The 20,746-nt window shown below is 40.5% G+C and overlaps 1 protein-coding gene across 1 annotated transcript; it reads left to right on the top strand.

Annotated features, from left to right (window-relative positions):
* The first annotated feature begins 2,375 nt into the window (after nucleotides 1-2,375).
* Nucleotides 2,376-20,623, top strand: LOC307259923 (retinoic acid receptor beta-like). The gene is made up of 8 exons (XM_080040004.1): nucleotides 2,376-2,562; nucleotides 7,898-8,052; nucleotides 8,762-8,903; nucleotides 14,330-14,496; nucleotides 15,471-15,647; nucleotides 18,527-18,731; nucleotides 19,274-19,432; nucleotides 19,869-20,623. The coding sequence occupies exons 1-8, from the start codon at nucleotides 2,394-2,396 to the stop codon at nucleotides 20,060-20,062; spliced, it is 1,368 nt and encodes a 455-aa protein (XP_079896130.1). The 5' UTR covers nucleotides 2,376-2,393; the 3' UTR covers nucleotides 20,063-20,623.
* The last annotated feature ends 123 nt before the right edge of the window (nucleotides 20,624-20,746 follow it).

Here is a 20,746-nt window from a genome sequence, read left to right as displayed (position 1 = left end):
CACATTAATCAGTATATGGCAACCCACTACCAGAGCGACAAGCGATATAGACGAATGAAGAAAAAAATATGACGGATAGAGGAGGGAAGAGGAAGAGAAAGGGGGCCAGGGAGAAGCCGTGCCGGGAGGGAGGGAGGTGCAGCAGCAGGCTACAGGAATGTTTCACATGCCTGTCCTCTGGATGACCTGGCCTCCCTGGAGTGTGGGAGATACTGGGGGTAATTAGCCTCCTTTAACATTGGATCTGTGCTGCCTCTGCGCCTCAATGGGGTTAGCAGTGGCATTGAAAGAGATCAAGTGTATTTATATTTTCAAACTAAATAGCTTTTTTTTTTATTCTTTGGCAACACCCGAATAATAGCTCTCCGTCTCCTTTTAAAACTCATTGTTCTTAGACTTTGCATTGAAATTGAAATTCTACTTTTTTTCTGTTTTCTGTTTTTGAGGCAAGGAAGTTTTTTTTGTGTGTGTGTGTGTGTGTGTGTGTGTGTGTGTTTTTTACCAATTGACGAACGCTGTAAAATTAGGAGCATAATTTGGAAGTGGAACAGATTACCTCCCCCCACTCACAAAACCCATCTTGCAGCTGACCTACTTTATCTTGTAGGAGATTTAATTATGGATCCTTCTAACTGCAGATATCTCTCACTTAAAGTCAAGGATCAGGAATCGAAGTGGACGTGCATGAAGACAAACGGAGCCTAAAAAGTATTGATTTTTGTAAAAAGGCCACATGGTTTCAATCATGAAATGCCAATACTGGAACATCTGCGTTATCTGTTTTGCTTTGATGCCCCTTTCATTAATGGCAAACCATAAACCCAGAGCTAAAAACCAAAATGTGGTCCAGCCTGCAGATACTAATCTGACTGAGCTTTTGTGATTTTGGGGAGGGGGAGTAGGAATTAATCCAAATATTTGTAAACAAAGCGGTTTAAAGACCATGTTTATACTGTGTTTGAAACAATTCCACTGCTTCTTTTACTCATAAAATCCCTTTAAAAGTCACCAGAGCATTTAGAAAATGCATTTTCTCCAAGCTTTAAAGATTTATAGAGTTATTTTGTTCTACAGAAGTAGTAAGTTAGTATGAAATGAGGTGACACAAAACATTGTTCTGGTTAGATTAAAGCACACACAATGCAAAAATGTACACTTTTGAAAAGAAAGAGCATTAATATTCAGATTTACATTGTTAAATAAATAAATAAACTCAGGAATATAAAAGTTGTTCTGTGAAACTGTTCTATATGACTTTGAAACAAAAAAGGACGTACTAGAAATGAATAAATTGTTTGAATAAATACCCATATATATCACATATACTGACAGGGTTGATGAATGCTGGTTCATCTTAAATGGTCAAAATGTAGAGATTATTCTAATATCAGCGAGTTTAGGGAGTTTGAGCCACAAGACACTTCATAAGGACTATAAAGAATAAGAAAACGACTAAAAGCAGGACAAAATAGCTGACCTGGTTAGTCCAAAGCTTTAAAAGCACACTAATCAGACCCACAACTTGTCACTTTCACTTTTCTGGTTTTGTACGAATGAAACCAATGAGATAGGCGTATATTAATTTGTTGGTGCATTTTTACTTTTGAGCCATACAACATAAACGTTAGTAGCTTAATGCTGAAACTTATAAAACATTTTTAAAAAACATTGCTAAAGTTACTGAGCTTTCACTAAGCTCAACATGCAGCCTGGGTCCACTGAAGTGTACCACTGGACAACGTTGCATTGTGGGTAATGTAGTCAACATGTTTTGGCAAAGAAAATATGATATTTCTGTTTGTACTGCATCAATTTTGATACTTCTTTATGTATTTATTTTGTATTATTAGTCTCCAAATGAAGTAACTTGATACTTTTCTAACCACCATCCAAGTATTGCTAGTTGTGCCGCAGAGAGGGGCTCGTTTCCACCGGTTGGGTCATGTGAAGGGCAGCAGCGGAGGCGGTTCACGGAGAGTTCACTCGCATACATTAGGTAACACCATCGCTCGCTCTGACATAACTAGTATGAAGCAGGCTGAGTGGAGACATTCGTCAATAAAGAAGAGATAAGAAGAAGAAAAAGGAGAAGTCCGTGGACTAACTTTGTTATGCAAAACAGCCTCTAGAAAGATCTGGATTGTGTTTTAATCGCTATGTCTCTGCGGGTAGGATCACAGTCTGCGCGTCAACATGCAAACAGTTTTCTGAGCAGCGAGCGCACGCACCTCTGAATGTATTTACGGACATATTTTGCAGCTACAAGAAAAACACCGATTGTTGCGTCTAATAGAAAGTAGAACCCCTCGCTGTGCTTTGAAGGGGTTTGCACATGCGGATATCATCTCCACGCGGACATCGCTGCTGCTGTTGCTGCTGAGATTGGAAACATCATGTTTGACTATCTGGAATTCCAAGCTTTCGGTCCCGGAGAAATCATGGACTTGTACAGCGTATCATCCAGCCCCGCGTCATGCGCGCTGCAGAAGCCCGACCAGGACTTCGCAGCTTTCTTCCCCGAGCTGATGGAGGCCGACTGGCAGCAGCACCGGTGCTCGCAGTGTAGGTGGAACGTTTAATTTTTAATTTTTTGTTTGCTTATTTTTTGTTTGCTTATTATGTAAGACAGTTACGTTCATTGTAGTTATGTGGCCTGAATCAGTGCCTCAAATTAGAATGTATGTTCCCTCCTTAAACCCTCTAGGACTTTTAATATATTTGATAAGATAAACAAAATTATATCAATAGACTTTTACCCAATAGGTCTACAACATGTTAGTCCTGCATCTTTAACCTGCAGGTTATATAATTTGAAATGATGTATTTTACTGCAGTTTATTTAGCCTACATTGGGCTAACGCTCACTCAAGTGTTGGAATAACATTTCATAACACCATGGTGCACTGATTTGTAGATGATAAGGTAGAAATATGTGGGATTGTTATCATCTGCCCTGTTGCCATTGCCTAAATCACTCAGTCTAACCTTATTGATACAACCTTTCATACAAGATGGTGCATTTCAAAGGGCTTTACAATTGACTGGTAATATAGGACTTGGCAAATGTAAACAGTGAAACAATTTGAGACAACTAAACGAGAACTAAACATGAAAACGAATTAATACAACCAATATAATAGATTAAAAAAAAACATTAAAATAGACAAATGACGACAACAAATGTATTTGTTTAGATGGAATTGAAACATTTCAGAACATTACGTTGATAGTTAAATGCAATAATTGAAATCATACAGACCATGAAGTGCTTATACAAAGTAATATAAACTGTTCGCACTAGATTTCAATGAATTCGGTTTCATTTTTACTAGACACTTGAGTTTTCCTCTCGTCCTTTCTCAAGAAGGATTAAACCTTCTACAGTAACACTTTACCTAAACATGCCTATTTAACATTTATAAGCAGCATGTAAACAATTGATAACATTAGAATGTAGTTGTATGCATACATAAATGTGTGTTTGATTGATTTTTTAACAACTAAAACCAATGAATGGAGGTTAGACACATAATGAATGAAAACAAAGTAAAAAGAAGAAATGATAACTTTAACAAATATTTTACATCACAAAAACACTGGTAATGTCTTTACAGCTGCGTAAAACTACATCATAGTGAGTTACAACCCTTTTATTAAGTGTTTAATGTCTTATTAAGAAAAGGTAAAACAAAAAGGAAATTTTTACTATATGCACTCTTCAAACTTTACACTATAAAGTTCTTCTTGATGAGTTTCCTCTTGCAGGGAGTGTTCACTTCTAACAGAATAACGAGTCCCCTATGAGCATCATAAAAGCCGGGTACTGTATCAGAGCACAGAGGGGTTCACCACAGACCACAGTGTGTGTGTGTGTCTGGGTGTCTGTGTTTGGGACGGGGCGTTCAGGGCCGGTCAGTTTGGGGTCGCCCCGAGTTCACCGGACGGTCACCATATCAGCAGGTCAGAACAGAGCCAGACTTTGGCCAGTGGTGCAGGAAGTACTCAACTACTCAACTGTTGTAAAAGTGCAACATGTGTAAAATAAATAGTTATCATTAACCTTTATTTTAGACAGGGAAATCCATTGAGGGCCGAGGTCTCATTTTCAATGGCGCCCTGTTTATATACGATACATTTAAATCACAAAGCAATGCAAAACAGTGAAACAACAAAAAAACAAAAGCATTGAGAGGAGAAGTCATGCATTCATAATGATACAGAGATGCAATATTAATGGTGATGACACTTTTTGAGTGTTCACAAAGCAAAAAGGTTGATTTTATGTTGAAATTTAAGCTAAAACGTAGGTAACTGTCGGAAAAAAAGTGTAACGTAGCTTACAAAAAAGGAATATACAAGTATTACTCCAAGATGATACTTGAGTAAATGTACTTTGGGAGGTAAAAGCAACAGCAATCAGTGGGGAAAAGTAACAGACTACAAAACACAAAATGTTTGATAAAGAAAATCCACCAAATTGACCAAATCACGTGGATACTCACGGAAAGTATTTTTAAGCAACAGAAAATAGTAATTTCATCCCAATGTATTTGTTGCTTTGAACATTTTAAACATGCAGCAAAGGGAAGAGGGAGACAAACAATATAGGACAGTTAACTTAATATTCAAGAGCTGCAACAATTTGTGGATTGATACAGAAAATGTATCAGCAACAAATGTATTGGATGTTTTTTTAACCAAGAATGCCTAATACATTTCGGGAGGTTTTGATGTTTTCTACGTCATACATGACACCAAATGAAATGTCTCTTGGACCTAAACCAAACATTTGAACATGTTGCTTTCATGCTTGTGGAAATATCAAATGGTATATATAATATTTTATTGGATAAATGAATAATGGATCAAATCAAGAATATAATATTTGTTTCTGGAAATGCATCCAGAAAATGCTTCTGTTGAAATCTGATTCATGGATGTTGTATTTACCTTGATCCAAAATGAGGTAAATCACTCAAAAACAGCCCAGATGAGTCTTTCTTAATATTACTTATAACCCAAAATAACAGTTAGCAGCATCTATCAATAAGCTTTTTCTGTCAATAGTGAGTTGAGCTTCTTGTTATTTTACATTGTGCATGTCCTTTCTTCCAGGGAAACAAAATCACTAAGGTTTTGACTTATCTCCTTATCTTTAAGACACCCTTGATTTCAATTGTTTGTCACACAATGCCTTGTCGCATACGTCAAATAACACCACCTAAATTGGGGTGTGTGTGTGGGGGGGTAAACCTCTATCTCCCCCATCCCCCGACCAAATCACTTACCCTCCCTATCATCAGTCAGCTGGGTGTGTGGCATGGTCCTGCATTGTTTTGTCTTTCTCCGTCTGTGTGTGTGTGTGTGTGTGTGTGTGTGTGTGTGTGTGTGTGTGTGTGTGTGTGTGTGTTGGTAGAGGGGGTTGTCCTTGTGTGACCCGCTTATTGCAGGTTCAACCCTGTTTGAATACGGGTTCGGGGGGATATACATAGATGAGCAATTTTTCTTAATTTGTCGGCCCCCCTTTTCAAAACGTCTTATTTTGGTTTTCTGTTGTGCGACCGTTGGAGGTGATCAGTGAGACTGCGGGGCGGCTGAGCAAGGCCCCCGGCCTGCAGCGAAAATACCGCCTTTTCAAAAGTGGGTTTAGAGTGGGAGGGTCGACTTTTGTGATTGATGGAGGTCCAGAGTTGTGCTACAATAGCTGCATCTATCTATCTATCTATCTATCTATCTATCTATCTATCTATCTATCTATCTATCTATCTATCTATCTATCTATCTATCTATCTATCTATCTATCTATCTATCTATCTATCTATCTATCTATCTATCTATCTATCTCTATCTATCTATCTATCTATCTATCTATCTATCTATCTATCTATCTATCTATCTATCTATCTATCTATCTATCTATCTATCTATCTATCTATCTATCTATCTAGCTATCTATCTATCTATCACTCTGTTTTTCTTTATAACACACCCACCCTATAGTTTATATTTCACCTATTTTGTATTTTTTCCCTTTGGGATGAATACATTTCTATCTTATCTTATCTTATCTTACCATGTTTTACTGTGGGTTTGATCCACTGCGGTGTCATTCTCTCTCCAATGTGTGTCTCCTTACATACACCCTTTTGTTAACGCTATGTACTTTATATCTAACATGGATTTATATGGAAAGAGGACTTTTTTTTTCAACTGTCATCACCTGTGAAATGTTGTTATTTCTCAGTCCACTCCCAAGCGATTTCTTTAGAATTTTTTCTAAGGAAGTTACAGTTTTTCTCAGTTGCTTTGGTGCTTTTCTCAGATCAGAATGAAAATTCTCATAGCTATTAGTTCAACCTCCGCAACATTTAGTCATTTGAAGATTACTTGCTTTTGAGGAATAGACTATCCATTTTGAGCAAGTGACGTACTTTTGCAGGTTATCCACTAGGTTTTGCAGTTTGCACTAATTGTTTTGAGAAATGCACTAATTGCTGTGCAAATGTTAATAGTGATGTGAGAAAAGCACCAAAGCGACTGAGAAAAACTGTAAGTCGATCAATGCCACACATTTGCCTATATTTGGCTACAGACCTAGACACATTGTAGAATCTTAAATATATAATCTCCATTTGACAATGCATCACGTTAACTGTGTTTTTAAATGTTTCTTAATCCTCAAGCTTTCCGATTGTTTCCACGTTAACGATTAATAGATTTTCAATGTGGTCGGTCTCAGACTTTTGGGCCCCGTTGTTGTCAGGTCTATTTACAAGACAATTAGGATTTCACTCTATTCTTTGGGGTTCTAAGTTCCTTTAGAAGATGTGCAGATAAAGAATCCAATATAAAGGCTGAAGAGATTATTGTAGATTTGCATGATATATTGAAGTAATGTTCCACGAATGAACTCAGCTAGATCTCTCCTCAACTAGAAAATGCAATTTTATTAAAAAAAAATCCCTTATAATAACATTATATGGAGCATCTATTAATATTTTAGATGCTACAACAAGCAGATGTGCAAGCTCTTTAGAAATGAGACTGAATGTGCAGATCCTGGCCTCCTATTGGTTGTAATCCATGATGCGAAAGTATGTGATCACTGAGCATTTATTCATGCTTTGGATTAACTCTTGTTTAGCTGATTAATGTATTCAAATTAAAATCTGTGATTTATGATTATAACGTGCATCTAATTTTATTATAATTATTTGTCTTGTCCTTCATTTGATTTTTTTTTATGTTGTAAACTTTAGAGTGAACGCTCTTGATTATTTTTCTTGTGTGTATTTTTCTCCAATATTTCCAATGTTGAATAATATGTTGTTTGAATATTAGATTTCAAAGTTTAATCTCAAACTAAAAGTTACATCACTATAGTAGTTTAAGGTGGAGTCAGCCATTCTGGAGAATGCTTGTTGACAAAATCACTTTCTGTCAAAATCAGTGAATTTCTCCTCACTATCCTCTACCTGAAAATAAATCCACTGTTAATACACAGCCTAAGTTCTGTATACATGTATAAAACAAAGGCGGCCAACAATAGCAAGCAATATGCCTGTTTACAGAGCCTAGGCTGTGTATAAAGACTGGTTTTATTCTTCAGCGCTCACACAGTACGGACATGTAGCAGATCATGAGAAAATATTCACTGATTTGGTCAAAACAAATTTTTGACAACAAGCATTCTCAAGAATCATTGACTCCACCTTTAGGTCTATTCAATTGATTTCCCTCAGCCCAAGAACATTATATTTAAAATGCTCATTTCTCAAGATGTTCCCTTTATTCTCCCACTGTCATACTGCTGTAAGCTTTGTCAGCATACTACATTCCCCCTGCTGTGCTTGCTTAATGTGTATTAATGTCCGTCGTTATGATTGTGTGTTTGCAGCGGTCGGCAGCCATAGTTCCAGCTCCAGCTCAGACGACCTGTTTGCGAGCCCGCCCTCCCCGCTGCCCCCTCCTCGCACTTACAAGCCGTGTTTTGTGTGTCAAGACAAGTCCTCGGGCTACCACTATGGCGTCAGCGCCTGTGAAGGCTGCAAGGTAAAATGTCAGGCTTCTGTTATGCTCCAATAATGTGGATTGAAAAGAATTTCAGAATCTCTTGAAGGGTTGTTATCTATGCTACATTTTTTCAGGACTTTTTATCATGTGTCACTATTTATTTTTATTTAATTTTATTAAAAGGTGTAGTCAGTGATTCTGGAAAATGCTAGTTGTCAAATCACTTTTTGTCAAAATCTGTGAATATCTCCTCGTGATTCGCCACCCCACCGTACTGTGTGTGCGCTTGCAAAAAAATGTTTTTGTTAGTACACATATCCTAGGCTTCTAAGCAGGCATGTTGTAAGCTAAGGAAGATTTTTTTTGGTGACAAATCCTGAGGAGATATGCACGTTCTTCTCAAGAACGTTCTTCTCAAGAATCGCTGTATCCACCTTTAATGATCCTGTGACTAGCGTCTCCAGCAGGTCAAATCTGTACATTTTCCAGACATATTAACATTATATGAACTGATGTCATTTAATGAATGAAGTTAATATCTTTAAGTATACTATTTCCATACTGGATATTTTACTGTGTTATGTCACATACGTCGGTTATCTATTGCTGTATTTGCGCACCAACATCACTTTTACCTCCCCCTAAGTGGCAAGGGTATTATTATTCTCATGTTGCGGTCACTTAAATGATTAATACCGTATAAATAAGTTACTGGTTAATTATTGAAAACCTTCTCTTGACTCCGCAGGGCTTTTTCCGCCGCAGCGTGCAGAAAAACATGGTGTACACCTGCCACCGCGACAGAAACTGCATCATCAACAAGATCACCAGGAACCGCTGCCAGTACTGCAGGCTGCAGAGGTGCTTCGCCGCGGGGATGTCCAAGGAGTGTAAGTGTCTGGTCCAGTCTGATTCAGCAAGAGGCTTAATGACACTCACTGCATAAAACATCCTCATGGAGTCCCTCTGACGCAGCAGTATTTTGTTGAATCCAAAATGTAGTCACTCGCGTACTACCCTAAAAAGGATTTGTCTTCCCTTATGAAATGTGCATACCTCCATTAGAAAATGAGGAGACCTTCAAGGACAGACTAAAAAGTGGATAGTGAATGATCAACTCAAGCTAAAATCTTAGAGCAATTTAGGCTATTGAAACCACTATATAGTGATGCTCATTGTCAGGTTCAAAACTGTGTTTTGGTTTCTACTAAAAAGTGTTTTCATGGTGTCGTGTCCAAAAAAACCTTTATATTTCTCACAGTGCCATGTCTGAATCACTGGTTTGAAATCACCTTTCAGCCTTTGTCTGAAACGCTACATTTTGGCGCCCGGCTCCTTAATCAATATGGCGGGTGGCCGGGTAGATTGAGGTAGAGGTTAGATTCTATTCCCGAGACCGAGATGTTTTCAGAAAGGTGCAAGAGAAAATGAGAGAGGGTTGTCTTTTCCTCACACGTTTGGACCCTGATGTTGAACAACCATGAAAAAGCTTATTTTGCCTAACAAGGGTGACCTTTTAATGTGTCGTGATAGCGGAGGTTAATAATAACAGATTGACTCCCACACAGTTCACGTAATAGCTCCCGTGTTTCTTGCATAAACACGACCTGAGGCGTATTACATTTTTGCATAACTACGGTGGCATGTGTGTCGCACGCTGCCTCAATGCAGATGACCTACATTCAAATCCGTGCTTGAACGCATCCCTGCGTAGACACACAGTTAAGCTGCTGCCAAAAGCAGTGCTTTTATATTGCGCTGCTTTAGCATAACGTTTGTTTCTCAAAGCGATAGCCATTATGATAGCTATTATCTGTTTTCTAGAGGTTGTGTGCTGTCTTCATTAACCTTAACTTTATGGAGGTAAATTGCATGCATCTTTCATGCAATTTGTGCGTTTTGTAAAAGGTGGATCTTGTGCCAACCTTTGTCATGTTTCCTAACAACACTGGCTCTCAAATGTCAGTCAATGTTGCAGTGAGAAATGCCCATTAAGGACTTCTGAAGCTAAACCCCTCTTCTTCCTTCAGATATTCCACTTTCACTGTGAACAGTATGAAGCATCATCTGAATATGCTAATGTTTTTATAATTCACTGAAACCAAATCTCCGTTTCAATTATTCAGGTAAAACGAGTTATTTAAAGACACACTGCTGTTGAATTGTTAAAATGTAATTTTGTTAAAGGCTTCCAGCATTACATTCCTCCGTTGTAGTTGGCTGGTCCAACTGAAACCTACAAAAATAATTATTAATGTATAATTATACCTCTCATTTTGCGTGACACAGCCCTTTCAAATATTACAAATACTCTGGGAACTCCAGCAAAGCCAAACTCTGAGTCACCCAGAAATGACCTAGATACCGGTGTGTGTGTGTGTGTGTGTGTGTGTGTGTGTGTGTGTGTGTGTGTGTGTGTGTGTGTGTGTGTGTGTGTGTGTTATGTGGAGGGAGCCGAGGGCAGTGATAGGGTTTCAGTGGAAAAAAGGAACCACCCATACACATGTCCTCCCTGATACTCCTGTGCGCTCTCACAACCAAGCGTTACATAAACACACATGTAGCAGACAGATGGATGCCATGTAACCACTCGCCGGCTGCACCAGTCATGGGATCAGTGAAGGGATCTCTGTCGGGAGTGTTTACACAAAGAGGACTGAATCTAGGGCAGCCAGGGAGAGAGAGACGGAGGTTTTACGTAATCCTAAACTTCCCTGACATGTGTGTATAGCAGCCTGAATCAAGTCAGTGGAAAGTTAATGACACCGTTACCGTTTGCCATTACGAAAGGCTAACCTGGTTAGCGTGTGTCGCCCTGCTTAACGTGCCCCGTGGAGAATTGACCATTTCTATACTCAAACCACAGCAGTTGTGCTTGTCAGTAGGGCAACTATAACTCTTATGTTTACTAGTAAATGCATGTGCACTGTGAGGGTTCCTTCAAGTATGTATTTGATTCTAAAATAACATAAAGTGCAAAACATATAGATCACAACGAAATGTGGGATATTAAGTCCCAACAAAGCACACAGGGGCTTTTAATGATGTTGTAAAGTTTATTTTATGATTGCGGAGGCAGGCTAATACTTCCTATTGACCTCCATTTGTGATAAGCTGATTGCGATGTGCTAATGAGAAAAGGGCAGAGGTCGACAATGTCTCCTGTACAAATGCACACACAGTCAAAGGAATGGTCTCTGTCGCCTTGCCTTGAACCTGAAAATGAGGCAACAAGCTAAAAATAAAAAATGTTTAACTATTCCGTTAAGGCCCCTGAATGAAAATCTCCATATGACACAGTTGTTTCATTAGCACTCATAGCAGCATAAATATATCTCTCAGAAGCCTCATTCTATAATCTTAAATGGACTTTAACCTTGTCAGATCCCTTTGTCAGAGAAACAGGAAATTCAAGAGGTTGCAATTAAATATTCCAACATTACCAGCAAGTTACATTGTGTGTGTGGACCTTTAACAACTTCATCAAGTTTTACCATCATCACATTTGTCATAATAGTATATGTTATTATTGCTTATGATCTATTAATGCAGTTTGACTAGAAATCCTCCATAAAGCTGGGAACACACCGCACTGGCCGCGCGGCGAGATTACATACAAAGTCAATGTACTAGGGCGTGGCCGCGCGTCCACCCAATAATCGGCGTCCAGCGGCCGGCGGCGGGGGCTTGCGCGGCGCGTGGCCGCGCCTCATGAGAGGCGCGTGAATCGGGAGCGCAGCCATTAGCGGCGCATAGAAATTGTGTCATCGAAGGAGCGTGAATCGAAGGCTTGTGCGGCGAGCACGGCGCCGCAGAAAAAGATGAAATTTTTCATCTTTTTCTGCAGCGCCGCCGGGCACCGCGCCTCCACAGCCAATCAGCGTTGAGATTGCCCGGTGGCGGTGGTCTGCAAGACGAGGTGGGCGTGTGGAGTGAGGACATCGGGCTTCCAATACATTCTGCAAATATGTGTAGGCTATTTTGCATCTGTTTAGCTGTTGGTTGTACTTTAGCCAAGGTAGCGCCGGTTAGCATAGTGAAACTCACCAAGCTGTGTGCTGTTCCTGAGGATAATATACCCAAACTTGACGGCGGTGTCCGTGTGGAATTCCAATATAGTGCAGCGAAGAACCGGTGTTGTCCTCCGTCAGCCGGCACACTTTCACTTTCAGGTAGGCTGATGTTTGCCTTTATTTTAGCCGCTGAGCACACACTGCTGTTGTTAATGTGTTTAGTATGTTGCTGAATTGCTGTTAATGTGTGTGTATTTGAGATCGGGGTGCGTATTCAGGCTGTTTTAATGATATTTGTGACAAGACTGCCGCTGGTTACACAGTGAACCTACATCTGTATTTTTTGGCACAGCTGGACCATGTTATTGTTGTTGTTGCACCGTAAGTGTGACGGGTCTGATCTCGGCGTCGGCGTCAGGAATATATGGCCCAATATGATCAAGCGGCGAGCCTCCTGCTGTCACGCGGCCAACCGCTGCCTACGATGAGGCTGCGGTTGGCCGCGGCGGCGACTGCGGTGAACATGGCCCAATATGACCAAGTGGCGAACCTCCTGCATTCACGCGGCCAACCGCCGCAGGCGGCCAATGCGGTGTGTTCCCAGCTTAATAATATATACGTTTGTATTCGGAACATTAATGGGCTCTGAATGTTTTTTGTGAGGAAACATAACCTATAATGACACAGCAGCTGCACAATTTTTCCATTTTTCAGAACAGGATACAACCAGTTCTTGATATATTTGTGGAAACTGTGTCTCAAGGATTCAAGCGTCTGCGTGGGCGGCTGGGCGCTTCATTTCATTTGGCTGACAAATGAGCGCGCTGCTAGGAGACGCACTGTCAACTTCTGAAGACATGGCCTCTTTTTTCAAAAACCCTGTTTACTTAAGTGTTTGGTTATGTTCTGTTACTGCAACTCTAGTGGTTTGTGTTTTCGCATCAGTGGATGCTTTTCCGCTATAAAATAGCTGTTGTTCACTCGTTGGTCTAGCAGTGGAAAAACTCACAGCAGCATTACATTATGTCCTATACTGTAACTTCCTTTAACTCCACATGTTTTTGGGACCATAATAAATACCAAAGACATATGTATACATACAGTTTATACACACACACACACACACACACAGGCAGCGGTGTATTATGGCCATTGAAAGAAGAATAAAACCTTCCAATGTAAGAGAATTTGTTACGGTTGGGTCTGGAGGACACAGGCGCAGAGACAGTGTGAGTAAAAGAAGATTTATTTTAGGAGAAAACCAGCAGGGTGTTAGGACCGGGAGCCGGGGAGGGAAACTGGCTGGCATGGGGGTCCAGGGAGAGAGCAACGGGGCAAGTCCAGGGGGCTGAGTGGAAGCAGGCTAGAGCGGACAGGCAGGAGGGGTCCGAGGAGTAGTGCTGGAGAGCTAGGGCTGGAGCTGGTGGCTGGAGTCAGGCCGGGAGAACTGTGGCAGAGAAACAGGGGTTAACCAGGAAAAAGTGGAACAGAGCATAGCTGAAAACAAGTGAGCGAGAGAGTGAACTGACTGTGTGAAAAACAGAAGCTACAATCTGGCAGTGTCTGGAAGGTAGGCCCGGGTATAAGTAGCGCAGTTGATGAAGATTGAAGGCAGCTGCGAATGTTGTTAATTGACTCCAGCACACCAGGCTCCACCCCTGCAATTAGCTCAGCACACAAACACAGGTGAAAAGGGAAAACACATATAAGGCCAAGGAGCCCAAACGGGATCATGACAGAATTAAAGTCACAGATTTACAAGAATAGAATAATCTTAAGAGATAATGGCCCCATCACTTTTCTTTGCAAGCTTGGATCAGCCTCCACAAATCCTAAGTATTTCCTTATTGCTTAATCCAGTTGAAAAGTACAATGAGGTCATCCACTGCAGGCATAATACGCGGCAGTGCTGTCATTTGGATTTATTTTTCTCATGAATCTGTTAATTTTTTCTTGTATATTTACCACCTTAATCTTGGTAATTCTGCCTTTTTCCTCTGAATATTATACCTCGTCCCTGGCTCTGTATTATTATTACTTTGTTTGTGTATAGTTTATACATGGATTTCTTGACCAAAATGTTGCATAGGATTATTGCACTGATCACCTTACGTCTCCAAAAGCCTGTTTTATTTTTAGCATCAAACACTGAGCATCATGCCCATATATACAATCAGTGACCATGACCAAGAATAACATCAAAATGCAAAAGATTCCTATAGGCAAATGTAGTCTAACTGTGTGCCTTTTCAGTTATTTCCTAAACATTTAATAACCTTATTGTCCTGATTGCTTTTCCTCAGCAGTGAGAAACGACCGGAGTAAGAGGAAGGGGAAGAAGGAAGCGGTGAAGATGACCATCATGGAGACGTACGAGCTGACGGCCGAGCTCGGACAGATAGTGGAGAAGATCTGCCGGGCCCACAGAGAGACATTCCCCTCGCTTTGCCAGCTGGGAAAATACACCACGGTGAGTTTACAGAGCCTAGGCAGGAATCGTGAGGAGATATTCACTGATTTTGGAAATAAAATGGATTATGTCAAAACGTTTTCCAGAATCGCTGACTCCACATTTAAAGGCCCTGGCAATCCAAATCCACTAAATCCTTGTAACTATGTTATTTGGGGGGTAAAATCAGTGCTAATATGTATATGAAAGGTTTTAGGAATATCTTTTAGCCCCCCCGCAAACATACTGTCATGTCAGTTGGTCGACCATTTGAAAAATCCTGATTCGAATGTTGAAAAAAATTGAAGAGAAAAGTGTTCTTTAATGTATTACTTTAGTCTAAGACTGTAATTTCCATATCATTTCCCAGGAGCATTCCTAGAAAAAGAATAATGAAATTTAGAAATGTTGATGAAATATAGATTTAGTTGAAATTTCCAGATTATTTAACATTTCCAGATACATTTATTTGGAAGAGCTCCTCAATTTAAAACCCAAAGTAAATATTTGATTAATTTGCACACAGATTTTGCATTTTCAGGTGCACTGGTCTAGTCTCATGTACACAGTCGTAACAGAAACCAAAACTTCCCAGTGTATCACAAAGCAGTAACCAGAAACTGGTTTGTTGTATTTGGGTGCACCCTTTTTAAAAATACATGAATGTTGCTCACAATACGTTTGTTGTTTGTCAGAAAAAGTGAGGGCGTCCTGGAACTGTGAGTAACTGTGAGTCAGGAAGGATTGACTCATATCTTTGTGTTGCTCTTTTGATTACCAAAAAAACTGACTGAAAATATTAATCTGCCTGAATGAAATTCTTAAGCAGGAGCTCTAGAAGCGCCCACGAAATGTTTCAGTTGTTAACAAAGAACGAATAAAGTCCATGCGGGCGACGGAAGTTACACACGTTATAAATGTAACGTAATAATGAATGCGTCTCTCTTAGTCCTGTATCTTCCCTAAAACCTGAACATCTTTTCTCCCCCATACAGAACTCCAGCTCGGACCACAGGATCCAGCTGGACCTCGGGCTGTGGGACAAGTTCAGTGAGCTGGCCACAAAGTGCATCATCAAGGTGGTAGAGTTCGCCAAGCGAGTCCCAGGTTTCACCGGCCTGACCATCGCTGACCAGATCACTCTACTGAAAACCGCCTGTCTGGATATTCTGGTGCGTCTCTTTCTTTTCTAAAATATAATTTTTCTGTTGTTGAAAACAAAAGTTTTTTTATCACCTTAGGATGAGCATTGCATTTCTACATAGGAGCGGGGAGCGTTGCCATTTTTTAACCGTCATGTTTCTACAGTAGCACAGAACGGACAAACTTAATGGCCTTACACTTTTTTAGTGGGTGTTTGCTGTTGGAAGACGAAGAAGAAGTACTATAGAATAAGTAACTAACTACATCTTCACCTCATCACTTGATATTGTGGAAGGACTTGAGGCAGTGGTGGATGATGACATCCTTAGTAACTAGCTTCTTGTCCTTGATGGCCCTCGAAGCTACTATAAAATTCTCCAAACAGGAGGGGTTGAGACTGATCTAAATGTTTCACTTCTAAATGCTGCTAGAATAGTCCATTATTTCACACTGCACTTATAAACTTAATAACTTGAGTTCTTTACCCATGTACACACCATTCTTCTGCCATTCACACCCTCTGTGGATCATGACTCATGCCGCTAGTGTCATTCATACCAAACACAAACTGACAGAGAGACACACAGCAGCCTTCAAGCAGAGAGTGTCACATGTTTTATTGTCCTTCACCCTGCCTGTCACTGTCACAATCTGGGCTCGATCGCTCACTCTAAGGCTTTGTGAAAGCTGTGGTCTAACAATGTGTGACAGCTTGGGTCGGATTGGGTTCCAAAATGTCTAGAAACCGTCAAATTCGAGAAAATTGTTCCCCAAACTTTTGCATATTTCAGTAGCACTGGAGTGTCACCGAGTGAACTGCCGTGACAGTCACATCACATCTTGTTGTTTTTCGATGCAGCAAACACTCAAAACTTTGGCTTTGGCTTCATTCAAAAACATAATGACACAGCTGAAAGGCGGAGTCAGTGATTCTGGAGAAGGCTTGTTGTCAAAATCACTTCTTGTCAAAATCAGTGAATATCTCCCAATGATCCGCTACCTGTCCGTACTGTGTGTGCGCTGGAAAAAAATCCAGTGTTAATACACAGCCTAGGCTCTGTAAATGGGTTTGTAAACAAAGGGGGCCCACGGCAGCTAGCAACATGCCCATTTTAGGCTATGTATGAAAAAAGAAGCTGACACACAGTAGTGGATTGTGAGAAGATATTCACTCGGTTTGACCAAAAGTCGTTTTGACAACAAACGTTCTCCAGAAACGCTGACTCCACCTTTGATGCGACAGTTGCAGTAAAAAATTTTCAAACAAGGGAAGAAGCACTTGCAATATGATGAAGCATATATGACTCACGCAGCGTGAATCTAAAGTCATGCAGTGTGTCTGATGTGTTGCGCTCTCCCAGTCACAGTAACGCCCCAGATACAGCTGATGTTAATAATAGCAACACATCTCTGGGTCAATGATGTCATGGCCCACTTGAAGCTGAAAAAGCTGAGGTATTCTTCCTCAAGATCGGACAATGAATTCCATTAAGTAGAGCAACCATTCCGGGACTATCACAATAAATCATATTCTTTAAAGCGGCTACGAGTAACATTTAAATATCTTTTAAACAGCCTCATGTGTCCTCTGATAATCATAAATTACCTTTAACAGCAAACGAGACCATCAGTGCAAAGAAAGACGTTTTTAAATAGTTTTTATTACTGCTTTTGGTCTGGTCGCACACCCAGTCCGATTTTCGGTTCGCTCGTGCAGGCTCTATGGTCACATATCCATATTGGTCGCAGATTTCAGTGTGGCGCAGCAACGTGAATTGAGAAGCCTATCCCTCCAGGTGAGGGAAGGGGAGCGGGAGCTTTGTTTGAGACAGTTATTTGTCGTCATAATGACTGATAACGGGGCTGAACCATCAAAGAAAAAATGCAATGAAGAAAAGCTAAAAGGGAGAGTGATATAGGCTACGGGCGGGACCAGGGCGTTGCCAAGCAACGTGTATACAATTTCACGAGAGCGAAACTAGACTGCAGTGTTTACTCCTAAATGAATGAGCGGTTGGTACTAACACAACGTTTGCTTTGCTTCACCATCATCAGATAACCATTATCTGAAATAGTCATTATTTACAACAACATAAACACATTACCTCATTGTGATCCATACTAACTGCCGTCTCTCGTTCATTCGCTTTCTGTGAGGAGTCGGACACGTAATCTTTCAGCTCCGTGAGAGAGAGAGTAGTTAGGTGACACTGCTGCATCAACTCATTGCAATCAGGTGTGTGTGGCAGTGACTGGCATTAGTTGATGCAGTGTCAAAACCACTCTCACGGAGCCGAAAAGAGTCCTCACACTTTCAACACACGGACATGCACGATATTACTCCCTTCTCAGTTCACACTCGCGCGCCTGGCACGAGCTAGAAAACAGCTTTGCGACAGCGGGCGTCGTAAAAATACTACCGCTTTTGTCCAAAGGGGACGCCAACGTGCCATGTTACTCGTAGTGGCTTTAAATGATGTAATTTGATCTCTATCCGTGCCTATTGTTATTATTGTTCAGGTTTATTCATTTCTTGGTTACGAAGATAATTGAATAATAATAATAAAAGTAGCAACGTCTCAAACTCAAAAGTACAAAACACACACAAGCTGACATTCGCCTTTGATTGAAAGTAAATGAAAGACGTCTAAAAAGTATTCTAACATACTTACATAAATTGCTCGATCGTTTAATTTCTTCAAAGCAGTACAGACTGAAATGTATCTGCTTTTCGTCTGCTTATTCGATTAACCTTACGTACCTAACATAAACAAAATGTACACGCTAAGAAAAAAATGGAAAAGCAAATAGGACGTCCAGCTTGATAAGATCTAGGGCCAGAACACAATTCTGTAATTCAAATACCGGTAGTTTTCAGAAGTTTTCTCTCTACTCCTGTTCCATCCAGATACTGAGGATAAGCACTCGTTACACTCCAGACCAGGACACCATGACCTTCTCTGACGGGTTGACCCTAACCCGCACTCAGATCCACAACGCGGGGTTCGGCCCGCTCACCGACCAGGTGTTCAGGTTCGCCGGTCAGCTGCTGCCACTGCAGATGGACGACACTGAGAGCGGCCTCCTCAGCGCCATCTGTCTGGTCTCTGGAGGTACTGAAGCTCAGAAGATTAATACTCATGAAAAGCTGCCGTCGTATAAACCAACCAGTGAATTTCTTAAACATGTTTTAAAGCTATGGCTCGTAACTTTTAAACATAAATTTTATGTCGTTTACATTCAAGCCATCGCCGAATGAGTTGACGCAAAGTTGATTGAGCCCATCGGCTCCACAAAACTCTCTCTGTATTTCTCAGTATGGCAGCGTTTACAAACTGGTGTCACCCCTTGACATGTGCGCAGGAGCTCAGAAAAATACAAAGAATTGTTTCAGTTGTTGATTCTTCTGCTAAGAAGAACCTGGAAGTCCAGCAGAAGGAAAAAATTAATCCATGCACAATCATCAAAGGCTTATAGATGTGCCAGTTATTACTCAGAATTCCTCATGGGGGCGACAGAAGTTACGCACTATGGCTTTAAAGTTTGGAATAAATGAAAAGTAAAGCATCAACTATTCCTTCAAAATGCTAAATGTTCACTTTCTGAGAAGAAAAATCTCTAAATATTTAGTTTTCTTCTCCGCTGTTCTGCACAGACCGGCAGGACCTGGAGGAGCCGTCTAAGGTGGAGGTGCTTCAGGAGCCGCTGCTGGAGGCGCTGAAGATCTACTCCCGTAAGCGCCGGCCCAGCATGCCCCTCATGTTCCCCAAAGCCCTCATGAAGATCACTGACCTGCGCAGCATCAGCGCCAAAGGTCAGAACACACTGCCGTCAATCTCCCTAAAGTTATTTTATAAGTCACAAACTAGTCTAGCTACTTTCACAGGCAAGAAGAATCAAGGACGACACTGGGCTTGATGAATGATGAATTTAGAATTATACAGAGAAGCTATGGCATATTTCATCAGATTGTATTAGTAAGTAAGAGAGACATTGTGACGGAGTAGTCTCTCTTTTTATCAAATCGCATTTCTGTACAAATAGCCTTGAAAAACTTTTGAAACTTTTGAATATTTTATGACAATGACATTCTCTCTATTGTGCAGCTATTTTCCCTGGTTTGTGAGGCTCAGTGCATTGTTGTGCAACTTTTCAAGCCTTCTTGTTGTACTTGGAGACAACAGGAAGATGTCTGATGCCGCCTCGCATTATCACAAAATGACCAAACTTTTCCATATTTTTTCCCACAGGAGCTGAGAGGGTGGTGACGCTGAAGAGGGAGATCCCCGGCTCCATGCCTCCTCTGATCAAGGAGATGCTGGAAGACCTGGAAAACCTGGAGAAAAATGAGAAGAAACTCTCAGAGGAGAAACAGTCGGAGGAGAGCGAAGCAGAACAAAACACCAGCCAGAGCTCAGACTCACTGTCTCCTCTGTGCACATGAACAAACCGAAAGCTCCCGTCATACACTACACATGCATGCCGGAGGATAACTGGTGTCTTACCTCAGTTTTTGGCCGAAGAGTTGCAGTGAAAATGGACAGAGACATGGCTGTGTTTACAGAAGACAGTCAGTTGTTACACTTTGGATTTACGCCGATGAATGAAGAGCACATTTTTTTGGTTTCAGATTCTGCTTCAAAGCGGTGAAAAAGTAAATGATGCAGTAATGTTTATATCTATTATAATTTCAGTTTTTTCATCACCACTGCAAAACCACTATCCAACATTCCTATGTCCGTTTTCTACTGTATTTATATTTGCATATCACAAGGATTCATTTTTACCTCATTTAAATATCAGTGCTTTTAGCATTAGCGTATCAAGGATAGTGAACATTTACATTTACATCCTATGTGTTTTTCGTTTTTTTCATTTCTCAAAGTCTATTGTTTGTACACACAATTTATTGACCACAACATGTGTAAAAATAAAAGTAAGTGTTTTGACGTATTTGGAGCAGATTTGTCTGCACAAAAGGGAAATGTAATTGCAAAAAATTTTACTCCTAAAAAGTGAATGTTTATAACTTGCATTAACAAAGTTCACAAACGTATATAGGCTAGCTGAGTTTATACACATGTACAGAAAAACAAATACGTACGTAAAACACAGTGATGCAGTTTAA

The sequence above is a fragment of the Ammodytes marinus genome (genome assembly GCF_949987685.1).
Source record: "Ammodytes marinus genome assembly, chromosome: 13".
NCBI lineage: Eukaryota > Metazoa > Chordata > Actinopteri > Uranoscopiformes > Ammodytidae > Ammodytes > Ammodytes marinus.
The sequence above is the reverse complement of the archived record's forward strand: the minus strand, read 5'-3'. Positions and strand labels throughout refer to the sequence as shown.

Bases quoted from the DNA above. Each gene is read 5' to 3' on its own strand.
- LOC307259923 (XM_080040004.1), top strand. From the start codon at position 2,394: ATGTTTGACTATCTGGAATTCCAAGCTTTCGGTCCCGGAGAAATCATG. The intron at 2,563-7,897 runs GTAGGTGGAACG...GTGTGTTTGCAG, and splicing joins GCAGCACCGGTGCTCGCAGT to CGGTCGGCAGCCATAGTTCC. The intron at 8,904-14,329 runs GTAAGTGTCTGG...GCTTTTCCTCAG, and splicing joins CGCGGGGATGTCCAAGGAGT to CAGTGAGAAACGACCGGAGT.